The sequence below is a fragment of the Spea bombifrons genome, chromosome 5, assembly GCF_027358695.1.
Source record: "Spea bombifrons isolate aSpeBom1 chromosome 5, aSpeBom1.2.pri, whole genome shotgun sequence".
NCBI lineage: Eukaryota > Metazoa > Chordata > Amphibia > Anura > Pelobatidae > Spea > Spea bombifrons.
In genome coordinates, this window is record NC_071091.1 from 36,348,776 (window position 1) to 36,371,230 (window position 22,455).

A 22,455-nucleotide genomic window follows, 5' to 3' on the forward strand; every position below is an offset into this window, starting at 1 on the left:
CGGTATCTCAAACACATTTCTAGTACAATGCAGAAATTGTCTTATAAGCAAATGAAAACAAACTACCGTATTTGCTCGATTATAAGACGACCCTGATTATAAGACGACCCCCCAAAATCTGAATATTAACTTAGGAAAAAAAGAAAAAGCCTGAATATAAGACGACCCTAAAGGAAAAAAGTTTTACCAGTAAATGTTAATTCATGTAAACTATTTTTTTTAATAAAAGCTATGATTGAGAAAAATATTTTTTTTTTGTTTTTATTTCTTGTATTTTCCAACCTGTCCCCCAGTTACGCACATCTGCCCCCAGGCTTGCCACACCAATATGGCACTGTGGCCCATGATATGCCTTTTAACCCTCTATATGCCACTGTGCCCCATGGTATGCCTTTTGACCCCCTATGTGCCACTCTGCCTCCAGAAATGCCTTATACCCCTATATCCCATTCTGGCATTTAGGGGGTTAAAATGCATATTATGGGGCAGAGTGGCATATAGGGAGGTATAAGGCATTCCAGGAGGCAGAGTGGCATTAAGGGAGTTAAAAGGCATTATATAGAGCACTCTGCCTCCAGAAATGCCTTATACCCCTATATGCCACTCTGGCATTTAGGGGGTTAAAAGGCATATTATGGGGCAGAGTGGCATATAGGGAGGTATAAGGCATTTCAGGAGGCAGAGTGCTCTATTAAATGCCCCCTTAACGCCACTCTGCCTCCTGAAATGCCTTATACCTCCCTATATGCCACTCTGCCCCATAATATGCCTTTTAACCCCCTAAGTGCCAGAGTGGCATATAGGGGTGTAAGGCATTCCAGAAATGCCCTACCTACACACACACACACACACACACACACACACACACACTTACTTACTTACCGGTGCTTCCAATTTCCTGCTGTATTGCCAGGGCAGCGGGTTGACGTCTCATTCCGCGGCAGCCGGAAGGAGGTGGAGTTGGCAGCGGGGGTTTGTATGCGTCCGTCGCAAATACCTTCCCCGGCTGTCAGAGATCAGGAACTCTGGAACTCTGATGTCTGACAGTCGGGGAAGGTATTTGCGACGGACGCATACAAACCCCCGCTGCCAACTTCACCTCCGGAAGCACCGGTAAGTGGGGGGGCGACGACAGGAGGATCCAGGTCTCCTGCAGCGGTGCGGGGGATCTGGATCTTAGTCTCCTAATCAGACCTCTATTTGAGGTCTGATTAGAAGACGACCCCGATTATAAGACGAGGGGTATTTTTCAGAGCATTTGCTCTGAAAAAAACCTCGTCTTATAATCGAGCAAATACGGTATTTACTATTTGTCAATCACTATAAGTGTAACATATTTACAAGAATGCCTGGAACATAGCTTTATAACTCCAGATCATCCCCAGGATGTATTTCAAACAAGCAGAGTGTCCATGGTTAATGTAGGATTGTGGATGTCCTTTTTAATTAGTTTGTATGTACATTTATGAAATACTTTATATTAATTTATACGGTGTGCCTTGATTTCTAAAAAACATTTTTAAAAAAATGTGTTTTACAGGTTGAAATTGTCATGTCCTTGTTGGGGATGTTTTGCCCACCATTATTTGAAACTATTGCAAATTTGGAAGAATACCACCCTCGTGTGGCACTGAAGTGGCAGCTGGGCAGGATCTTTGCTCTCTTCCTTGGAAATCTTTATACATTCTTATTAGCTCTGATGGATGATGTCAATGACAAAGTGAGAAACGTTATCATTAGTACTTATGATATATCCTAAACGTGTTTATAAACTTGTGTTTAAAAATCTTATTTCACTAAATGCAAATGTTAAGATAAAATATGTAACTGGAACACAGCTCACAAATGCAAACTATGGTAGAGGTTGGTTAATAAGCCTGCAAAGACAGCTGCTACAGGGTCCCTTGGCATGCAGCACCCAAACAAGAGGGTAGCAGGAAGCTACCAGATCAGTCACCACCAAATGGGAACCATAATAGATGAAGATTACACAACATGTGTAATATACAGTATATACACACACTATATGGACAAGAGTATTGGGACACCTGAACATCACAGCAACAAGGACTTTTATGACATTGTATTCTAAATACATACACATTAATATGTAGTTGGTCCCCTTATTGCAGCCTGGGAAGGCTTTTCACAAGATTTTGGAGTGTTTCTGTGGGAATTTTGCCCATTTATCCAGTAGAGCATTTGTAAGGCCGGGCACTGATGTTTGACGAGAGGGCCTGGCTCACAACCTCATCCCAAAGATGTTCTATGGTGTTGAGGTCAGGGCGGGACCGTCAACTTCTTCCACGCCAAACTCATCCAACTGTGTCTTTATGGACCTTGCTTTATGCACTGGGGCACAGTCATGAGGGAATAGAAAAGGGCCTTCCCCAAGCTGTTCCCCTAAAGTTGGAAGCATAGCATTGTCCAAAATGTCTTGATATGCTAAAGCATTTAGATTTTCCTTCACTGGAAGTAAGTGGCCTAGCCCAACCTCTGAAATACAGCTACATACCATTATCCCTCCGCCAAACCCATACTTGTCCATCAGACTGCCAAACAGAGAAGCGTGATTCATTACTCCACATAACTTGTTACTACTGCTCCAGAGTCCAGTGGCGGCGTGCTTTATACTACACTATCCAACACTTGACATTGTACTTGGGGATGTGGGGCTTGCATGCAGCTGCTTGGCCAGGGCAAACCATCCTATGAAGGTCACACCACAGTTTTTGTGCTGATATTAATGCCAGCGGAAGTTGGAACTCCTTAGCTATGGGATCAGCAGAGTGTTGGCGACTTTTACGCACCTTGTGCCTCAGCACTCGATGACCCTGCTCTTTGACTTTACATGGGCTTCCACTTTGTGGTTGAGTTGCTGCTGTTCCTAAACACTTACACTTTCCAATAATACCGCTTATAGTTGACCGTGGAATACCTACCTGGGATGAAATTTCAAGAACTGACTTATTGCAAAGGTGGCATCCTATCACATCCCCACGCATAAATGTATGTGCTTGATGTTATACACATGTGGCAATGGGTCAGATTAAAACACCTGAATTCAATAAGCAAGATGTATGTCCCAATACCTTTGTTCATTTAGTGTGTGTGTGTGTAAATATATATATATATATATATATATATATATATATATATGTGTGTGTGCGTGTGTGTGTGTTTTTGCATATATATATTGTTATATATGTATATATATTGTTATATATGTGTTATTGCAAATAATGATGCCAGTTTTTTATATTTTGTAGCTAGCTCAAGAGGAAATCATAAAGAATATAACCTACTGGACTTTATACAACTACTACAACTCATCTATATTTACAAACACCACCCCACCTCCTCTACATCCTGCTGATGTGCCTAGAGGTCCTTGCTGGGAAACCAATGTTGGAGTTGTAAGAATATTCTGTGATATATACATACTCCAGTGCAAACCTTTCATTGTTTGTTGTGGTGCTTAGGATCATTATGTGTTACTGAAGAATTAAGTGTTCCACTGCTTTTCATGGTTTCCTACTAAACTTATTTTCTCAGGAGTTTGTTCGTTTGACAGTATCAGACATACTTGTCACATACGTCACCATCCTTGTTGGGGATTTCCTCCGTGCCTGTTTTGTCAGATTTATGAACTACTGTTGGTGCTGGGACTTGGAAGCAGGCTTTGTAAGTTTTTTAATATACATATATTTAAAAAAATGTACAAAAAAGTATATAAAGTCTGTTTTATACGAGTTGACTTAAAACATAGTATATTTAGTAGACTTGGGCGTCGGCCAACTCTTCGTGTTCATCTTTGTGGGGAAAACAATTTTGCCCATTCCTGTGTTCAGTTCGGGCGAATATTCGTTCTTTTTTCTTATTTTTTTGCCGTTTTTCTTTAGAAGGGGTTAATACGGGGTTCACGCGGTAACAGTACGCAGCAGCTTTGATGCCAGGATTTTAAAGGTCCGTACGAGCAACTCTATTGGTCGCCGGCAGGGGCCTCCTCTGCCATCAACCAATGAAGGGAAGCTGCTCTTAATTGGTTGATGTCAGACGAGGCCCCCTGCCAGCGACCAATAGAGTTGCTCGTACAGACTTTTAAAATCCTGACGCCGAAATTCTGCCTGTGGGAGACCATTGTTCTCCCTGCTCCAGGTGTTAAAGGTCTGTACGAGCGACTCTATTGGTCGTGGACAGGGAGCTACTCTGGTTTCAACCAATGAAGGAGCTCCTTGCCGGCGACCAATAGAGTCGCTCGTACAGACCTTTAACTCCTGACGGCGAAATCCTGCCTGTGGGAGACCATTGTTCTCCCTGGTCTAGGTGTTAAAGGTCTGTACGAGCGACCAATAGAGTCGCTCGTACAGACCTTTAACTCCTGACAGCAGAACTTGGCCTTGGGAGGTTCCAAGAGTTTAAGGTCTGTGCGAGCGACTTAATTGGTCGCCAGCAGGGAGCTCCTCTGGCATTAACACAATGAATGAGCTCCCTTCCAATAGAGTCGCTCATTCGGACCTTTACCTCCTGATGGCGAAACTTGGCCTTGGGACATTCCAAGAGTTTAAGGTCTGTACGAGCGACTTTATTGGTCACCGGCAGGGAGCACCTCTGGCATTAACACAATTAATGAGCTCCCTTCCAATAGAGTCACTTGTACGGACCTTTAACTCCTGACGGCGAAACGCTGTGTGGGGAGGTCTCCCTGCTCCTGGGACTCGGCCTGGGGAGACCATTGTTCTCCCCACTTCAGGAGTTAAAGGTCCGTACGAGCGACCAATAGAGTCATTCGTAAGGACCTTAAACTCCTGACGGCGAAGGAGTCAGGAGTTAAAGGTCGGTGCAAGCGACTCTATTGGTCGCCTTGGAGAGTTCCAGGGGGGCATCTTGCCTTACCTTTCATTGACATGCCTGTACGTCGACATGGTCACAAAGGGATTAAGCATGCAGGGGATAGGCATAAAGGTATCCTGGACCAAGACAAGACCAAGGACTAACTTAGATCTGAGTTTTACATCCTGAAAAATGTGCAGATTACATAGGTGGACTGGTTCCTATGTGCCATCAAATTTTGTGTTTCGAGTAAAGTTTTAAAAAGTCCCTCATGTGTCAAAGCTCTGAAAAGTAGTAGGCAAAAAGGAAGGACAAATTACACAAAGACAGGACATATCCCAGTCTCTATTGGATCAAGCATATTCAGAAAAGAGAATTCTTTAGTTTTCACATACAGTCTGATATTTCTTATATTCTTGTTACTGCAGTAATTCGTATGTTATATATCCTACAATTCTTTCAATTTAACATATGTAAGTTGTAAAGAATCGACCAGTTTTAGGAAGTCATACAGTAATAAGGATTTTTATTGCTTTGTAAAGAAGCAGTGCCTAGTACCACTGCGATATGTGACCCCATGAGGATTTATAGAATTACCCTCTGAGAAACATTTTCATCTTTACAAGAACCCATTTAAGCAAACAGCATGGGAAAATCCATTGTCAATAGAGTCAAAACTTTAATTGAACTATGCTGTGATTGTCATTAGCAGTATAAGCTATTAAAGTAGACCATAAATAAGCATCACACTTCCCCTAGCTTTTAATAAGCATCACACTTCCCCTAGCTTTACTAGCTTTTAATATGCCTAAAAATCTATAGACTTTATTTTGCATAGATCTATTCTAATAAGTTAAGAAACAGTTTGAATTGACTAAAGCAGCAGGGACATTTTACAGTTTTCTCATAGCAGAATTATTATGGCTGCTGAGCAAAGTAAATGTTTTCAAATGTAAAAAATATTTACTGTACCCATAAAAGTTGGCATTCAAGAGTATTTGTACTGGTACTAAGAAAAGAAGGTAATATTAACAATGAAATAAAAATATTGCCATGAAATGATTATTACACACACTAAAACTGGGTGTGATTATCTTTTAACATTGCGTAGCGTCTTCTGTGGTCATTTTTTGGCAAGGAAACATCTTGAAAATGAATATGAGTTGGAAACTGGTCTGTGACAACTTATGTAGTGTTCAGTGATGCATATAGGTCAAGTCTGATGACTTTAAAGAATGTCTGTCATGTAATATATGAAACATCAACATAACCCCACCATTTGAGGAATCCAAATTAGGCCACCCGTATAGAGGCTTGTGGCGAGAGGAGGGAGTGACTTGGGTCAAGTGTAGGATTGGGCAGGACCGGAGCCGGCACCCCCGCCCATCTTACCCTAAGAGCCACCGCCAAGCCATAAGCTTCAGAGCATAAAAAGGTGACCACATGGAACAGACTTCCATTGATTTTACAGATTCGTGGGTTGGTCACGTGAGATGAAAGGACCCCTTTAGCTGGCCCATGATCCCCAATGTCCCACTTTTGCTATGACATGTGGACCCTTTGGAGGTATGCTGCAAGGCTTTTTATGTCATATTTTGTTTTGATATTCATTAGCTGAAGCAGAAGGCAATTTGATCACTGATGGTCTGGAGAGCTGCACAACAATGAGTGTTTGCAGGCAACAGTGAAGCATGTTTGAGGTTCTCTGTAAGTTTGGGGCTGCATTTCTGCAAACTGAGTTGGGGATTTGGACAGAATTAATGGTCTTATCAGTGCTGAGAAGTACAGGCAGATACTTATCCATCATGTAATAACATCAGGGAGGCATCTGATTGGCAGCATCACAATGAACCCAACCATACAGCCAAAGTCATTAAGAACTATCTTTAGAGTAAAGACTGGATTTTGATGACATTTTGATTGTTTCTTCAGGGCAGATCCTGATACCACCATTAGGGAATTTTGTAATAACAGACTTCTAGCCATGCTACCCTTGTTCTACCGATTCATACCGAACATTTTAACATTTAACTATGACTGTTTTGTGTACAGCCATCCTATGCTGAATTTGACATAAGCGGCAATGTGCTTGGGTTGGTCTTCAATCAAGGAATGATTTGGTAAGCAAACATGAATTAAGACTATCAAATTTAACTGAATACATTTTCTTTACTTCATACATTTTTGATTCATTCAGTTGTGAGGTAGATTATACATTAAAACCTAGCTATAGTAAATATCCAATTGTGTCCATATATCCAATGGTGTCTAATTATCACTCATGAATTGTAATTTGGTACAATAGTTTTTGTAAAATATTTGTTTATGAGTCATACTAGTCAACCATTTTCATTTTAAATGTTAATCCTTTTCTGGAAAGGAGCTTACATTTGACTGTTTAATACAAAACAAAGCAAGAATGCACTGCTTACCCAGCAAATACTAAATTCAAAAAAACCTAAGGCAAAAATATTGGAGATTTTGTCACACTGTATATCCATTATTATTGTTTAGTACCCCAAGTTTGGTAAATCCTATCTAATTTTCCATGGCTCTCATTGCTTACACAGAAGATGAATCAATGCATTGCATTTAAACCCAAATGAAACTCTCAATCAATTCAAACCTTCTTTGGTATTTGCTAGGTATGCACTGAATTCTTGTTTTGTTCTGTGTACTTATTGATTATTATAAATGAAGGAGCAACCCCTGAATATGAATGCGTACGCCTTTGCTTTCACTAGTTTGTATTTTTTGTGCTGTTGACTATTTTGTGATAGGTGGTGATCAAGTTTCTTAGCATTAGCATTGAAAAAGCTGATATTAAACTTTTTGAACTCCTCATATAATTTAATCTAGATACTAATGAATGAATGTTTAAATAAAAAAAAAATCACAACACACAATTAAGCATATAAAATGTAAAATTATAATTTTTTCTATATGATGTTTTCACAAAACATAACTGAAACATGCAAAAACAAAAGTTTCCATTTCCTGGTTTTAAATTACATTTTTACAAAGCAGTAAACACAATTTTCTGTATTGTTTTTATAAATGTTTCCTCGCTTAATCATTGATTTCTGGTGTAAGTGTTGTTGGATATGGTGGAAATAGTAATGAAAATAGAAAATGACTTTGTGTCAAATGACAATTTATAATTCCACAGAAATACTAGTTCTACATTGCACGTACATACACAATTATATAACAAAATGATTAATAATGTGGTTAGAACATTAAAAAAAAACTACATAAATCCATTGTTTTATAGAGATATAAAATATCCTAAAAGCATATGGTTTATTAAATATGTTCTCATTTTTCACAGGATGGGCTCCTTTTATGCACCTGGATTAATTGGAATAAATGTTCTCAGATTGCTTACATCTATGTATTTCCAGTGCTGGGCAGTCATGAGCAGTAATGTTCCTCACGAGCGTGTCTTTAAAGCATCGAAATCAAACAACTTCTACATGGGCCTTTTACTCCTTATTTTATTTCTGAGTCTACTGCCGGTAGCCTACACAATCATGTCTCTGCCACCATCCTTCGACTGTGGACCTTTCAGGTATATTTAGCAATATATACAAAAAACAAAATACTGTCTGCGCATCTCACCCTAATAAAGTTGGCAACAAATATATAAACATAATATAAATGAGAGGTTGCCAACTTTATTAGGGTGAGAAGCGCAGACAGTATTTTGTTTTTTGTATACATTGTACAGCCAACACACTGTATTTGCAGCATGCTCACACTGTTTGGTAGGCCTCATATTACACATTTGTATTATTTGAGCCTGAGACTAGCCTAGCGCACCGACATTTTTTCTTTTCCATATTTAGCAATATAATCTTGGTAAATGCTTTCTTAATAACAAATGGCTTAAGTATAACACCTTTATTGAAACAGTAAATAATAAATATATGTTCACCATCCTCGATTCAACATGCCTCTTATCCAAAATGTAAATCTATTTTAATTAAATATAGTTTATGCTGGGTCACATTGATTCCTTGCACTAACAACAACCCAGTTTTGTTAATATATTGGTTGAATAATTGGCATTTAACTTGCTTATTAATAAATCAATCATTTTTGAATGTTCAACAAGTGAGTGCTTTAATATTCACTGTGTGTGTACAAAATGTGAATGCTCGTGGTATTCCAAGCACAGCTATCCTTTCTTCTCATTCTCCCTTAACCACCTAATGAATTGAAAGCACACAAGAGCAGTGCCCTATTCTTCTGTCCCAATATATCTTAATGAGTGTTAATCTTATTGTCGTATCTTATATTGTCACATTTAACCTTATTGTTATTCTTATTTGACTCACAAGATCAAGGTACTCAATAGAATTTTTATCTTTTTAAGTGGTAAAAAAAGAATGTTCGATGTTATCCAAGAAACCATGCAAAATGACTTCCCACCGTTTGTTGCCAAAATTCTCAGTTCAATTGCAAATCCTGGACTGATTATACCAGCGATACTTCTAATGGTGTAAGTAACATCATGGATTTGTTGTAAAAATGTTCATATATAGATTTTGGTCTAACTAAAGGACATCTGAGAACTATTGAACTAAATCTACCAAATATCTGTTGGTAGTTACCTAGGTAATGGTAAGATATAACTTTATCTTGTCTTCTTCCTCGATGTCAAGGATGTATTTTTCAAAAGAGTGCAATTAAAGATCCTGACTTTAATCTGTCTCCCATTATCAACCTATCGATCGCTGATTATTATACTTTTTTTTATTTAATATGTTTTGATATGTATAATATTTATGAATGTGTCTTTCTTCTTACACATTTGTAATTATGAAAACGCATTGGATAGCTTTATAGTTAAATTGTTATCTAAACTGGCTGAATATTCATAAAAAAATATTTATACATATTTAAAAAGTGTAATACCAATGCACGATAATGTAGTTGTTATCATGTGTTGCTGATGCACTCTCTGTACTTTTATTGTTTTTTTTTTCAGACTTGCTATTTATTACCTCAATGCTGTTTCAAAGGCTTACCAACAAGCAAACTTAGATCTGAAGAAGAAAATGCAGATGGTATGTTTTTAGTGACAAGGGAAAACTTTGTTTTCATGCCTCCAACAGTCACTCAGAATATATATACTGTAAACCAGGTCATCGCACATCGTGTATAAAATGGGGCATCGCATAGCCTGTATGTCTATAACTGGCTGCAGTGTTCTTTGCATGAATAATAAGGCCACAGAAGTATTATTATTTACCCTACATCTATAATACAGGGCACAGTACAGGCTGTCTATATGGCATGCTTCACACCCCACTGTATTATGTGAGGGGCAAATTTCTCCTATGTATTATGTGAGATACATGTTCTTTTCTATAAATAACTAAGACCATGCATTCTCCCATATACCATGGATGAGGCTGCAAAGGAGGGACATTAACAAAAAAAATAGAATAAAAGGCACATCTAACAGGTTTGTAAACTACTGACCTAGATTTCAGTGTTAAGACATATATGTTCATGTGTTCTTCTCTTTCAGCAAAGAGAAGAGGAAAAAAATAAAAGAAACAACAATACCCAAGCTAATTCTGTAATGAGAGACCTAGAAGAATTACTTCCTCCAAGTGCAAGAAATGCCCTTGGACTTCAAGCAGCTGGAAATGGTAAAAAAAAAGCACACAGGCCAGTGTGAAATGCAACAAAGACCATATTCTCAATGTATATCTTGTCTTACTCCTCCTGGGATTCCCACTGTTACTGATTAGATTAGACTTTGATGGAAAGTGATCCCTTTTTTTGGGGCCATTCTAATTAAGATATACTGTCATATATACCTCAGAGGTATCTTCTTCAGACAAATCCAAATCTCTTCTAGAAACAAAAAGAACCGTCACCAAATTGAGGATTGCAACTGCAATCTTTTTGGTTCTCTTTTCAGAGGGCTATGGCTTAAACTTGGGTTAGATTAGTGTGTAGGTTCCTTAAAACATATATTTGAGTAGTTATGTATAAACATTTGAATTTTCAATACATTACTTTGAAATAAGATACCCATGATCAAGCAGGGATATCCCAAAAATGTGACCTGTCTCCAGCCCTTGAGGCCTGGAGTTGTGCACCAAGACTACTTCTTGGACACATTAGGCATCAGATCAGTGATTGATCGTAATAATGTATAACATAAGGATTTATGTACGAGCAAGGTTTGGGATACTGTGCTTGGAATGTGGGACAGTCTGTCATTTCTCGTCATGCCTACTTCAATCTGTGGTATAGAGGTTACCTGGAATGTACTAATCATCTAGCAGAGAACCAGGGGTTTAGTGAGCTTGGGCCACCTGATAATTGTGCTCTGTGAGCTGTTGTTCCCCTAGCTACTCTAAAAGTTTAGCTACTAAATTTATAACTTTTTGACAGTAAAAAAAGTAGATATCCATATACTACCAAATAAACACAAATCTATGGAACACTGTAAACAAAATGAGTAAAAGGAGATCTAAAAAATGTGGGTAACCAAGCAGCAGCTCTAGTTGTGGCATCATTGTTTACAGCTGACTATACATTTATTTCACAATTATTCAAGCAACTGCTAAGCATTCATACTTTGCCCAAAGATGAGTTCTCATATGTTATGTTTTTTTTCTCATTTTCAGACAATCAGCCTTGCTCCTCACAAATACATCCTTTTCCAGGGACAACAGCTACAAATAACAGCGGATCTGGATTAGCAAAAAAGGAAGGGTCACTAATGCCAGCACCTCGTATAGCTGTTACAAGCCCTCCTCTGCCAAGACAAATGGGCCCACCTATAGGTGGGTCATCCCGCTTACCTGGGATAAACCCACACGGGTCGCACGCTAGACATTGAAGGCTCTTTTGAGCCGGCATTTTGGTCTTCCATTATCTTAGTGTCTCAATATGTTGAGCATAACAACAATCTTAGGTAATAATAATGACACAAATGCTTAAATAATATGTTGTCCTTTAACTGTTGATTCTGTTGGACAAGTATGGCTATATCCAATTATATATATATATATATATATATATATATATATATATATTTATCCTATATCAATGCGCACACACATACCAACATGCACAAATAAAGCACAAGTACTATAGCACAAGTTTGATAACATGCTGGCACCAAAAAGGAGTGATTTTATTCTTGGAAAAATGGTTGTTCATTGCACTAAAATTACACAAATAGCATAATAATGTATGAAAACATCCATTCTTTATATTTCTGCCAAGGAAAATACTGTAAGTTATTGTGGAAATAAAGACATAATGTATACTTCATTTTCCAGCTTTGTATATCTTGGGCACAGCATTCATTTTTAATTGGGTCAATAAATTACTTTTTTTTAATGTATTCTGTTAAATACATTTATTTTGTTAGTGCCAGCAGATTCAGAGTGAGTAAAATAATTTAAAACCACACATAATAAACTGATACAAAAGAAGAAGATGGTTGAGAGAAAAGTGAAACAGTAGGATAGGACTGCTTGGATTGAGTTGATTGAGTCAGCATTATATGTAGAGGTTGTTTATCATTTAGATGGCTTGATGTGGATGCTGGCTGAGTGTTAGGAGGAAAGGTATGAAATTTGCATACAAGGGATAAAGTCTGACAGATCGGGGTAGTGAATTCCAGAGAGGGGGTACAGCACGTGTTGAATCCTCAATACAGGAGTAGGAAGTAGAAGAGAGGCGCAGTTCATAAGAGGAACAAAGCAAGTGGTTAGGGGTGTATTTTGATAGGATGGTAGAGATATGGGGGTTCCAAATTGTTAAGGGCTCTGTGGGTCAGGCACAGAAGTTTGAATTTGATTCTGCAGGGTATGGGGAGCCATGGAGTGAATGGCATAATGGAGCAGCTGGTGAAGAACATATTAATCTAGTTCAGTGTTAAGGATTAGAGTGGTGAAAGGCGAGAGAGGGGGAGACTGGTTAGTAGGCAGTTGTAATAATCCAGATGTAATATCACAAGGGAGTTGATTAATACTTTGATATATTAATTTGGAAATATAGATTAGGGTGTCATCCGCTTATATGTGGTATTGGAGGCCAAAGGAACATATTAGTTGTCCAAGGGAAGAGGTGTTGATAGGTAAGAGTAGAGGCCCAAGAAGGTATGGGAGAGGAACATGTTCCAGCGAAGGAGACAGTAAAGTTGCGGTCTGAGTAGTAGGATTTGATTGAGGGAGTGGTCAACTCTGTCAAAGGCTGCAGAGAAGTCACAGAGTATAAGTAGTGAGAAGTGACCATTTTAGCGGTGATGAGGTTCTTAGTTATTTTAGTGAATGCGGTCTTGGTGGAATGCTGTGGGTAGAAACCAGCTTGTAGAAGGTCAAGCTGAGAGTTTGTGGAGAGAAAAGTAGTTAATTATAAGTTAATTGTTCTAGCAGTTTGGATGATACCTGTGTTTATATCAAAAAGGGGCTAAAGGTCTCTTTTACTGACGGTATCTTGGTTAAAAAGTCCTTTTCCCTTTCCAATAGCAAGGGCAGGGATTCATATGAAATACACTAATATTTGTGCCTAGGACCGTCCTCTTTTCATGTACCAGAACATGAGTCTTTCTACCAAGATACTGTGCTGACATGGCAATGCCAGAAGAGTAGGAAAATAGATATTGGGGCTTACGGTGAAATACATCTCTCTGCTCCATTCTGGACCACTGAGCACAGGGTTCACTGGGTACAGTCCATCTTGGGCTAAGACCTGATTGCAGCTACATCCCCTGTGACCCCTCTTTTTTGCCCCACCAGTGATTAGGATATATTAGCCAAAGATCTGAGCTTTACCATGGTAAGATAATTTCTTACTTTTAGCTGAAATATCTCCAAAAACATACACTGATTTATAAACCAACAAAGCCATTCGACCTGTAGGTAGCTTTAATTAGTTTAAATGTAAATCAAATATGTATCCAAAAGGCCTGGACCTAACGCATGTCTAAAGCAAGTCTAATCTGTTTGCATTACAGTGTGCGCAAAAGGTTTTGAATGATTCATGTGCCTCAGAATTTCATCTTTAACAGCACAACCCATAGACATCTAGCAGAAATTATTTTATAAAGATAGCTTGCACGCATACGGCAAGCAACATTTACACTTAAATGATGCTAAATATTCAAAATTTCCCTTATTTTCTGGAAACAACATTCTTTCCAGACTATGCTTGAACCTCTGAAGACCCTGTGCAGACTGACCACTGATACCGCAATCAACAATGTAAGGTTATAGAGTCCTGCTTGCTGATCAATGTACAATTAGCTGCAGTGGTGGACAAGGGGTCTCTTCAAAACAACAAACAATTTCAAGATGTATATGCATGCATATATCCCTTTGAGTGCTGGAGTTAGGGAACACTTCCCCATGCTGCAGTTTTGGAGTTTTACTATATGTTACATTTAGAGCTGAAACAACGAATCGATAAAATCGATAATAATCGATAACGGAAATCATCGATAACGATTTCCGTTATCGATTAATCGAGTGATCAATTCGTTGTTGGAGCACTCGGCTCCTTTTACTTACCTCCGCGAGCGTTCCCCGCTTCTGCTACACGCTCTGCAGTCTCCGCCTTCTTTTAGCTACGTGACGGATGTGACGCGTTCCGGAGGTAAGTATTCTTCATGTCTATGTGCACGGATCGCACAGAGCGAATCGCTCTGTGCGAATGGAGCCACTCGCACAGAGCGGTTCGCTCTGTGCGAGTGGCTCCACTCGCACAGAGCGGTTCGCTCTGTGCGAGTGGCTCCACTCGCACAGAGCGGTTCGCTCTGTGCGAGTGGCTCCATTCGCACAGAGCGGTTCGCTCTGTGCGAGTGGCTCCATTCGCACAGAGCGGTTCGCTCTGTGCGAGTGGCTCCATTCGCACAGAGCGGTTCGCTCTGTGCGAGTGGCTCCATTCGCACAGAGCGGTTCGCTCTGTGCGAGTGGCTCCATTCGCACAGAGCGGTTCGCTCTGTGCGAGTGGCTCCATTCGCACAGAGCGGTTCGCTCTGTGCGAGTGGCTCCATTCGCACAGAGCGGTTCGCTCTGTGCGAGTGGCTCCATTCGCACAGAGCGGTTCGTGAGTGTGGGTGCAGGGCAGAGTGGGGGTGGGGGTGCAGGGCAGAGTGGGGGTGCAGGGCAGAGTGGGGGTGGGGGGTGCAGGGCAGGAGACTGGGTGCAGGGCAGAGTGGGGGTGGGGATGCAGGGTGTGAGTGTGGGTGCAGAGCAGAGTGGGAGACTGGGTGCAGGGCAGAGTGGGGGTGGGGATGCAGGGCAGGGTGTGAGTGTGGGTGCAGGGCAGAGTGGGTGCAGGGCAGAGTGTGAGTGTGGGGGCAGGGCAGAATGTGGGGGCAGGGCTGGGTGCAGGGGCACAGTGCAAAGTGCTGGGTGCAAAGTGCCAGTGCTGGGTGCAAAGTGCCAGGGCTGGGTGCTGGGTGCAAAGTGCCAGGGCTGGGTGCAAAGTGCAAAGTGCTGGTGCAAAGTGCTGAATGCTGGGTGCAAAGTGCTGGATGCAAAGTGCCAGGGCTGGGGCAAAGTGCTGGGTGCAAAGTGCCAGGGCTGGGTGCAAAGTGCAAAGTGCTGGTGCAAAGTGCTGAATGCTGGGTGCAAAGTGCTGGATGCAAAGTGCCAGGGCTGGGGCAAAGTGCTGGGTGCAAAGTGCCAGGGCTGGGTGCAAAGTGCTGGGTGCAAAGTGCTGGGTGCAAAGTGCTGGGTGCAAAGTGCCAGGGCTGGGTGCAAAGTGCTGGGTGCAAAGTGCTGGGTGCAAAGTGCTGGGTGCAAAGTGCTGGGTGCAAAGTGCAAAGTGCTGGGGCAAAGTTTCTTGAACAGTAATAGTCCACCTCTTTTCAGAATGTTTGGGGTTATTTTGTTTCATAAATATTGTGTTTGGGTTCTTGTACTTTGAAAATATTGTTTTTTATTACATCATAACAAAATAAGAATGTTAATGTAAATTTTAAGTTGTTTTTTAACATCCAGTTCATTAAATTCTTTTAAATAAACGAAAAATTTGCATATTGTTTTTTTTTATCCGATTAATCGATTAATCGAAAAAATAATCGGCCGATTAATCGATTATTAAAATAATCGTTAGTTGCAGCCCTAGTTACATTTAGTGACATTTATATATTGTTTTTAGGATAAGTTAAGCTATCTGTAGATTGGCTATGAACTGGGCATCCGTTCATGTATTATATTTATTATGTATCCATATGTGTCAAACCGAATAGCACAAGTAACTTAAACTGAATAACTTTAAAAGCAGTGACCCCTCCCCTTCGTAAATGTATCCAATAGATTTAGTTGTACATACATTGTGCACTCAGCCCATAAGGATCACAAATACACCATATAGTGCAGGGTGGGCACATGGAAAGGGGTTACATTCTGTATTTGTGCTAAAGACACAAACTCTAGGTAGAAAATACATATGCCTGAATGTATACCAACCATTAACCTCTGGCACACCTGCATTTGAGGACTAGGGGTCCACTGATCCGCTGGCTGGCATGCCGCCATTTAAATCCCTCTGACAGAATCTGTTACCATGATAGCAAGCAGCCTAAAGGCAGTAATCAGGCTGTAATCCTACATGTTTTTGTACACAATTGTAGTCAGATTACAATGCAGCAAATGCAGTATTGAATTCCACCAGGTCCCATCTAAATTTAAAGCTACCCACATGCTTTGTAGAATTTGAAAGCTGTATGAAGCACGCCATATTGGATAAATATATAACATCTTCTGTTCTGGATACCAGAAATGACCTGACGAGTCTTTGCGCATAAGCAATGTAGAGCACAGTGTTATTTATTTCTAGGGTGTCCATAACAATTGAGGACCTGTCTGCCGAAAGTCTGTGACTTCTTGACCTTCACATTTTTTTAAAGGTGAGAATGAGAGGCGCCGCAAAGAAAACTCATAGAGCAAGATTTTTATGGCTTCATCAATTTATTGAACACTTGTTCAGAAAACAACCCATACATGACAACTTTTTATACACAAGACAATATAACCGGACAAATCTCAAATAATAAGTCATAGTAACTTGCATAAATTCATGGATATCTAAAAGATTTCAGAAGACAACCCGCCTTCACCACATTTTTAAACAAGTGTTCTGCATAGTACCACAAGCCACAAACCCCAATAAGGTGCGTCTAGCACATTTCTCTCTCGTTGAAAAATGTTTTATTCCCCCAAAAAACACTTTGCTTCAGATCTTGGTTGCCCCCACCCCAGGCTGCCTAATCTGCACCCCATATACTTATCAAAGACCCCACACAAACAATTCACTGGAAATGTAGAGCAAATTACCCAGTCCTTTAAGACTAGGGTTCCACTTGGGTATCTTTCCTGCGTAATTTTCTTGATGAAAAACACCAGTAATAACGCCAAGGCAAAACCCACATGGCGTTTTCATGTCGTTTTTTCTCTCCCATAGACTTCTATTGGAGAAAAACGCCAAGATTTCCTTGCAAACAACGTAAGAGTGTCAACATGCCGCGATTTTGAAAAACTGCCACAGATCCCAAAAAAAGCAGAAAAACGACAGAGGACTGAAAAACGCCAAACAGAAAAACGTCAAGTGGATATGGCCTTGTGCGATTTCCTATTGAAGAACAGCTAACATCTGGCCGCAGCGTTTTTTCACTAATAAAACGGCGTGTGGCTGAATTGGCGTTTTTGCAAAAAATACCCAAGTGGAAACCTAGCCTAAGGGCTGTACGGTAGACCACACTTTTCTTTCTCCTTCTAGCACGGCCATGCCGCGCCTATTTCAAAATATTTGCTCTGAGCAAAGTTGCTATGTTTTACCACTCGTTGGATTGTTTGTCAAATGTCTCCCGTTGCAGCTACGACTTTTGGTCTGTCTAGTGGCCTTGAACAGCCAGCAAGGACAGAGGACACGGATGCTACATAAATAGTCAAATTGCTGAAGGTTCTTTACTGCTTTTTTTCTACCAGTTTCTACAGAAAAGAGGCCCAGATTCACATATAGCTTTTTTGTTCTACTGGCCTAACGTATTGTATATTCTGTAACTAGAATGGTATTATGTGTTTCAGAACAACATTATTTCTTGATTCAAGGTATTGGTGATATGCTACTGATCCCTAGTGGCCACAATGAGGTAGTATATAGAAATCCGGTTTGCATTTTTGCCTGGAACTTTAAGTGATTTTTTTTGTCTTAGAACGGTAATGAATAATAGTTTGTGAGTTTTAAGTAGCAAACTTGGTCCAACTCACAAATTCACTAAAGCCCCTTTCCATTAGCACTTTGTTCAAAGGTGAACAAAATAACTGATGCAGGAGATGTAAGTGCATGGGAATAGAAAAAAACAGGCAAGGCTCAAATTTAGTAATCTGCAGATTGACTGCAAATTCTCTTCCCATCCCCTACAACAATAGTCCGCTTTAACCTGCTCTACCAACTCTCCACAATGAGCATGGAGAATAAAATAATGACAACAAAAATTCTATTGGAGGCACAGACCACCAGCCATGCCTCCACCCCATGATTAGGGAGTACAGAAGTCGAGGTCTAAAGTGACAGACCTCGCGCTCCCCAATGTTAGGCTGGTTAGAGCAGGATTGTGATCTCCCTAACCAGCCCTGCTCATCGGGCGCCCACTGACCAGGGCTGGTTGGGGAGATCATCCCCTACAGATGTGCTACTGTTTTAGGGGCTTCGTGGTGAATCACATTGCTGGCAGCAATGTGATTCACCACAGGGCCCCCAGAATGCGTGGCCCTTGGGCAACTGCCAATGTGCCCATATGTTTACATTGCATTGTGCCAATTGCTCCTGCATCTGGGGAGGAGGTCCAAATTCGGTGGGGGGCAAAAATGTATCTACGGGGGCAATTGCTCCCCCTGTAGCGCCGCCTATGGTAAGTAGTAAATAACCGTTTCACCTTATCATACCACATCATGCACTCTGAAAATAGCAAAAGTACTTGAAACACCAATAAGATCAACATAAATTTTACAAGTTACTTAAAGGTGAGGAAATTCAAAGGTAATGACAGCATGTATGCTTTTACCTGCAACTGCCAGTATTTACTGTTTAAACTGTCACATAAAAGAAATGTAAAAATCATCCATGGATCTTAAAGTGACCCCTTTCTGACCTCGATGTGTGTGGGGCGACCATACTTGGGAACTTCTCGGCTACCCGGAGCCTTCCCTTGCGGGACGCGGTCCCGCTGACATCGGTGGGCGGTCCCGCTGACGTCGGTGGGCGGTCTTGTTGACGTCGGGGGAGTTCTGTTCCCGCTGATGTCGGGGGCTAGATGTGCCCCAGTCCATTGTAAGTGCTGGGGTCCAGTAACAACAGCTCATACATTAAGCAGAGCAAACAAGCACAGGGTATCTGGAGCTTTATGAAATGAATTGCCATGGTTGAGCAGCTGCTGTTTGGGGCAGAAATGTCACAGGCAGGCTGTTAAGAGGGCAGAGGAGGCACAGACAGAATGTTTAGGAGGTAGAGGTGTTAAAGGCAGGGTGTTTAGGAACAGAGGTGACACAGGCAGGCTGTTTAGGGGCAGAGGTGGCACTATTTAGAGATGGAAGGTGGCAGAGACATGCTGTTTAGGGGTAGACGCATGGTAGTTAGGGCAAAAGTGGCACAGGCAAGCTGTTAAAGACCCAAAGGGTGTATAGGCAGCCTTTTAAGAGGCAGAGATGGCACAGGCAAGCTGTTTAGGGGACAGATATGGCACAGACAAGCTGTTTGGGGGCAAAGATAGTATAGACAAGTTTGTAGCAAAGGTGGCTTAGACATGTTTGTGTGCAATTTAGACACTGGGGCCTTGTGGTTTCTAGTTATGCCCTGGGTGTGGCATGTGGGCAGATGAGCTCCACCATGCAATCAATTATACGGGGATGGTGCCTCACATTTTTCCAGGGTTGGTTTTCATTCCCAGTCTGCATCTTTTAATTCCCTCCTGTAGAGATGAATGACATCTCTATTCTTCTACCACCATCCTACACTTACCCTACATCCTACTCTTACCCTACATCTTCCTGCACATCAGGCCCAGACTCGCCATCTGACACACCAGGCAAATACCCGATTGGCCGCTGGCCAACCTCACCTCATACTCCATCACTCTCATGCTCCAGTGGCAGATCAGGTGCTACAGTGTGAGGCTAGTGGCTGGATAGACCTAAGCGCACACTACACAAGCATATATTTCCAGCAGTTGGCCACACAGACATCATCAAGCAGCTGCAAGACATAAAGTGATGGGGCGTCTGGCCTTCGCCAGTCTGCCCCTGATGCACATTAATACCCATCTGATGGGGTAACATATTCAGATAATTGTATGCTTTCTATGTGGAACCTCAGAGGAGAACTAACAACATTCTGATTACTTCTATCTTAGGGCAAAACCTAAGGAACATTCGTCAGATTTAAAAATGACAAAGAAGCCCGAGCAAAATAGGCAGCAACAGGCCTGTCTTGACAAGGAAGGATTCTCTGCAAATCAAAGAGCACATAACACCTTTCACACACGGACCTGGAGGAGTGAACCAGCAGCATTGGACAGGATTGATGATGTATTTTATCAGCTTCTTGGTAAATTACATTTTCCACTCACACCACAAATAGATACTTTTACCAACTTTCTTTTTTAAGTTCACAAAATCATTTCATACAATCACAAGTTACCCACTTGCTTTTAATCTAATATTTAAAGAACAAATAGCATTTGGCATTCGGAAAAGAATACAAACTGAGGCTGTGTTAGCTGAATATAACCTACCTTTTTAAAAACCACAGATGATTGTACCATCCGCTCCTTTCTGGCTAAGGACAGATGCCGGAGGATTTCAGACAAGGTAAGGATTTTCAGAGAGGGCTTGATTTCTGCAGGGTCAGAGCTCTCTAGCAATAGGATCCTATATAGGGACAAGCGGCGAAGAGTAGCAAATGACTTGATGTCTTGCTAAAGATGTAACTGAGCATATATTTCAAGATACATTCAACCCATAAACACATCAGGGATCACAAGCCTACACAACTTTGAATGAAACCTCAATATTAGAGTAACATTATGGTATCATTTATTTTAGGAAATCACTTGTTTTCTAAGTCAACTTGTATAGACCTTCTGTTACTTTGTTACGTCCGGCATCGATTCTCAGTTTCTCCTTTCATTGCTTGCACCTTACTTTTTGGTAGACGTAGGTCGTATGGTAATACAAGCAACGAATATCACATTGTTGTATCTGATGATGTTATTTTAAGCTTCAAAGCTGCTTAAATTCATGCTCACTTGGCTCCTACTCACAGGCTTTGGCTCCACTATTGTTGAATTTCATACATCAGTTATAATGTTATAACTGATATATGAAATGCAACAATAGTGGAGCCAAAGCCTATTGTTTTTGGTGAAATGTAACATCTGGTTACTGCTTTCTATATGTGATGATACGTGACTATATCTATCTAGACATGTACTGTATGTATTTATCTTACATCAAGAAGCCAAGTGTCAAGCCACTAATGTACTCTCATATATTCCAGTACCTGTTAGCCATGGTTGTAATCTACTTCAGGAGAGCTGCCCTAGAAAGAAGAGAGTACACCAGGGGAAATTTTTATGTCGCATTGTGAGTCCTCTCAAAATCATTTCAAAGAAATGTGCTAAATAGGTGCCTGTGACTATATTGTTAGGAATACCTATAATTAATGCATTTTACCAACTGTACATTCCACATGTATGCACATCAAAACTGTGTTTTTCAATATACATGTCCATTGTTCCTCAGGTTTCTTGCTAACAAGATGGAGGAGGAGGTACCCTTTAATTATGGGATATACCTTTGGGCCCTAGGAAAATCATGGAAGAACCAGAGGAGAACATTCCACAGTAGGATGGTCCAGCTCTGGGTGAGGATGGGCCACCAAGCCCTGGTGAGCAGAACTATATGTGAGCAGGTATGTAATAGTAAAATGTGGATGCATAACTCATATTTATGTTGCTAGAGTTTGTTGGGTTGATGAAAAAAAGTGTTTAAGGTATAGATAAGCTCAAAATACTGGTATTTAATGAAGTTAGAAGAGAATGACTTAACTCTCAAATATCATGTCTTACCATTACTGTGAAAGATTTTGTTGGCTTTACACATAGTAGCTGATTTTGTGCAGGGGAGGAAGTTCCACGTACCTTAACCCTCGGGCCAACTCACAGTCCTCAGCTTAAACACGTCTTTAGTTGGCCATGTAGAAGTTCCGATATATGTCTGGGCCAGCGAGGACTAACTAGCTCATGAAAAAGCTTCTATTTTTATCTAGGCAATGGCAGAAAACCCAGGCCACTGGGCTTGGCAAAGACAAAGGGAAGAGCATCATAGCTGGGCTATTAGAAATCATGTCCGAAACAGGGAGGAATTCTTCCTCTGTGGCCGATTGAACACTCCTCCTCGATGCCATCTGTGCCATCTTTTGAATGACCAAGACAGCTCCTTCCACTCCAACCAGGGAGCACAATGGGGAGTTGTTTCAAAAGTATCATTTATATTGTTGGAAGTCTTACTGCTCATGTTGGTTAATTACTGGATTGTGAAGAAGGATAATGGCATGGAAGACCAATCATCAAAGTAG

At 40.8% G+C, this 22,455-nt stretch overlaps 1 protein-coding gene across 1 annotated transcript in view; it reads left to right on the plus strand.

Moving 5' to 3' along the window:
* The window catches only part of LOC128497646 (transmembrane channel-like protein 2), a 49,768-nt gene extending 27,313 nt beyond the window's left edge, over positions 1–22,455 (plus strand). Inside the window, exons 12-26 of the mRNA XM_053467810.1 lie at positions 1,541–1,720; positions 3,270–3,416; positions 3,556–3,684; positions 6,886–6,953; positions 8,165–8,404; positions 9,212–9,337; positions 9,827–9,905; positions 10,373–10,496; positions 11,487–11,645; positions 19,796–19,988; positions 20,231–20,424; positions 20,629–20,687; positions 21,376–21,461; positions 21,621–21,789; positions 22,147–22,455. Of these exons, the coding sequence (XP_053323785.1) occupies positions 1,541–1,720; positions 3,270–3,416; positions 3,556–3,684; positions 6,886–6,953; positions 8,165–8,404; positions 9,212–9,337; positions 9,827–9,905; positions 10,373–10,496; positions 11,487–11,645; positions 19,796–19,988; positions 20,231–20,424; positions 20,629–20,687; positions 21,376–21,461; positions 21,621–21,789; positions 22,147–22,455 (2,262 nt within the window). The remainder of the gene's footprint in view (positions 1–1,540; positions 1,721–3,269; positions 3,417–3,555; positions 3,685–6,885; positions 6,954–8,164; positions 8,405–9,211; positions 9,338–9,826; positions 9,906–10,372; positions 10,497–11,486; positions 11,646–19,795; positions 19,989–20,230; positions 20,425–20,628; positions 20,688–21,375; positions 21,462–21,620; positions 21,790–22,146) is intronic.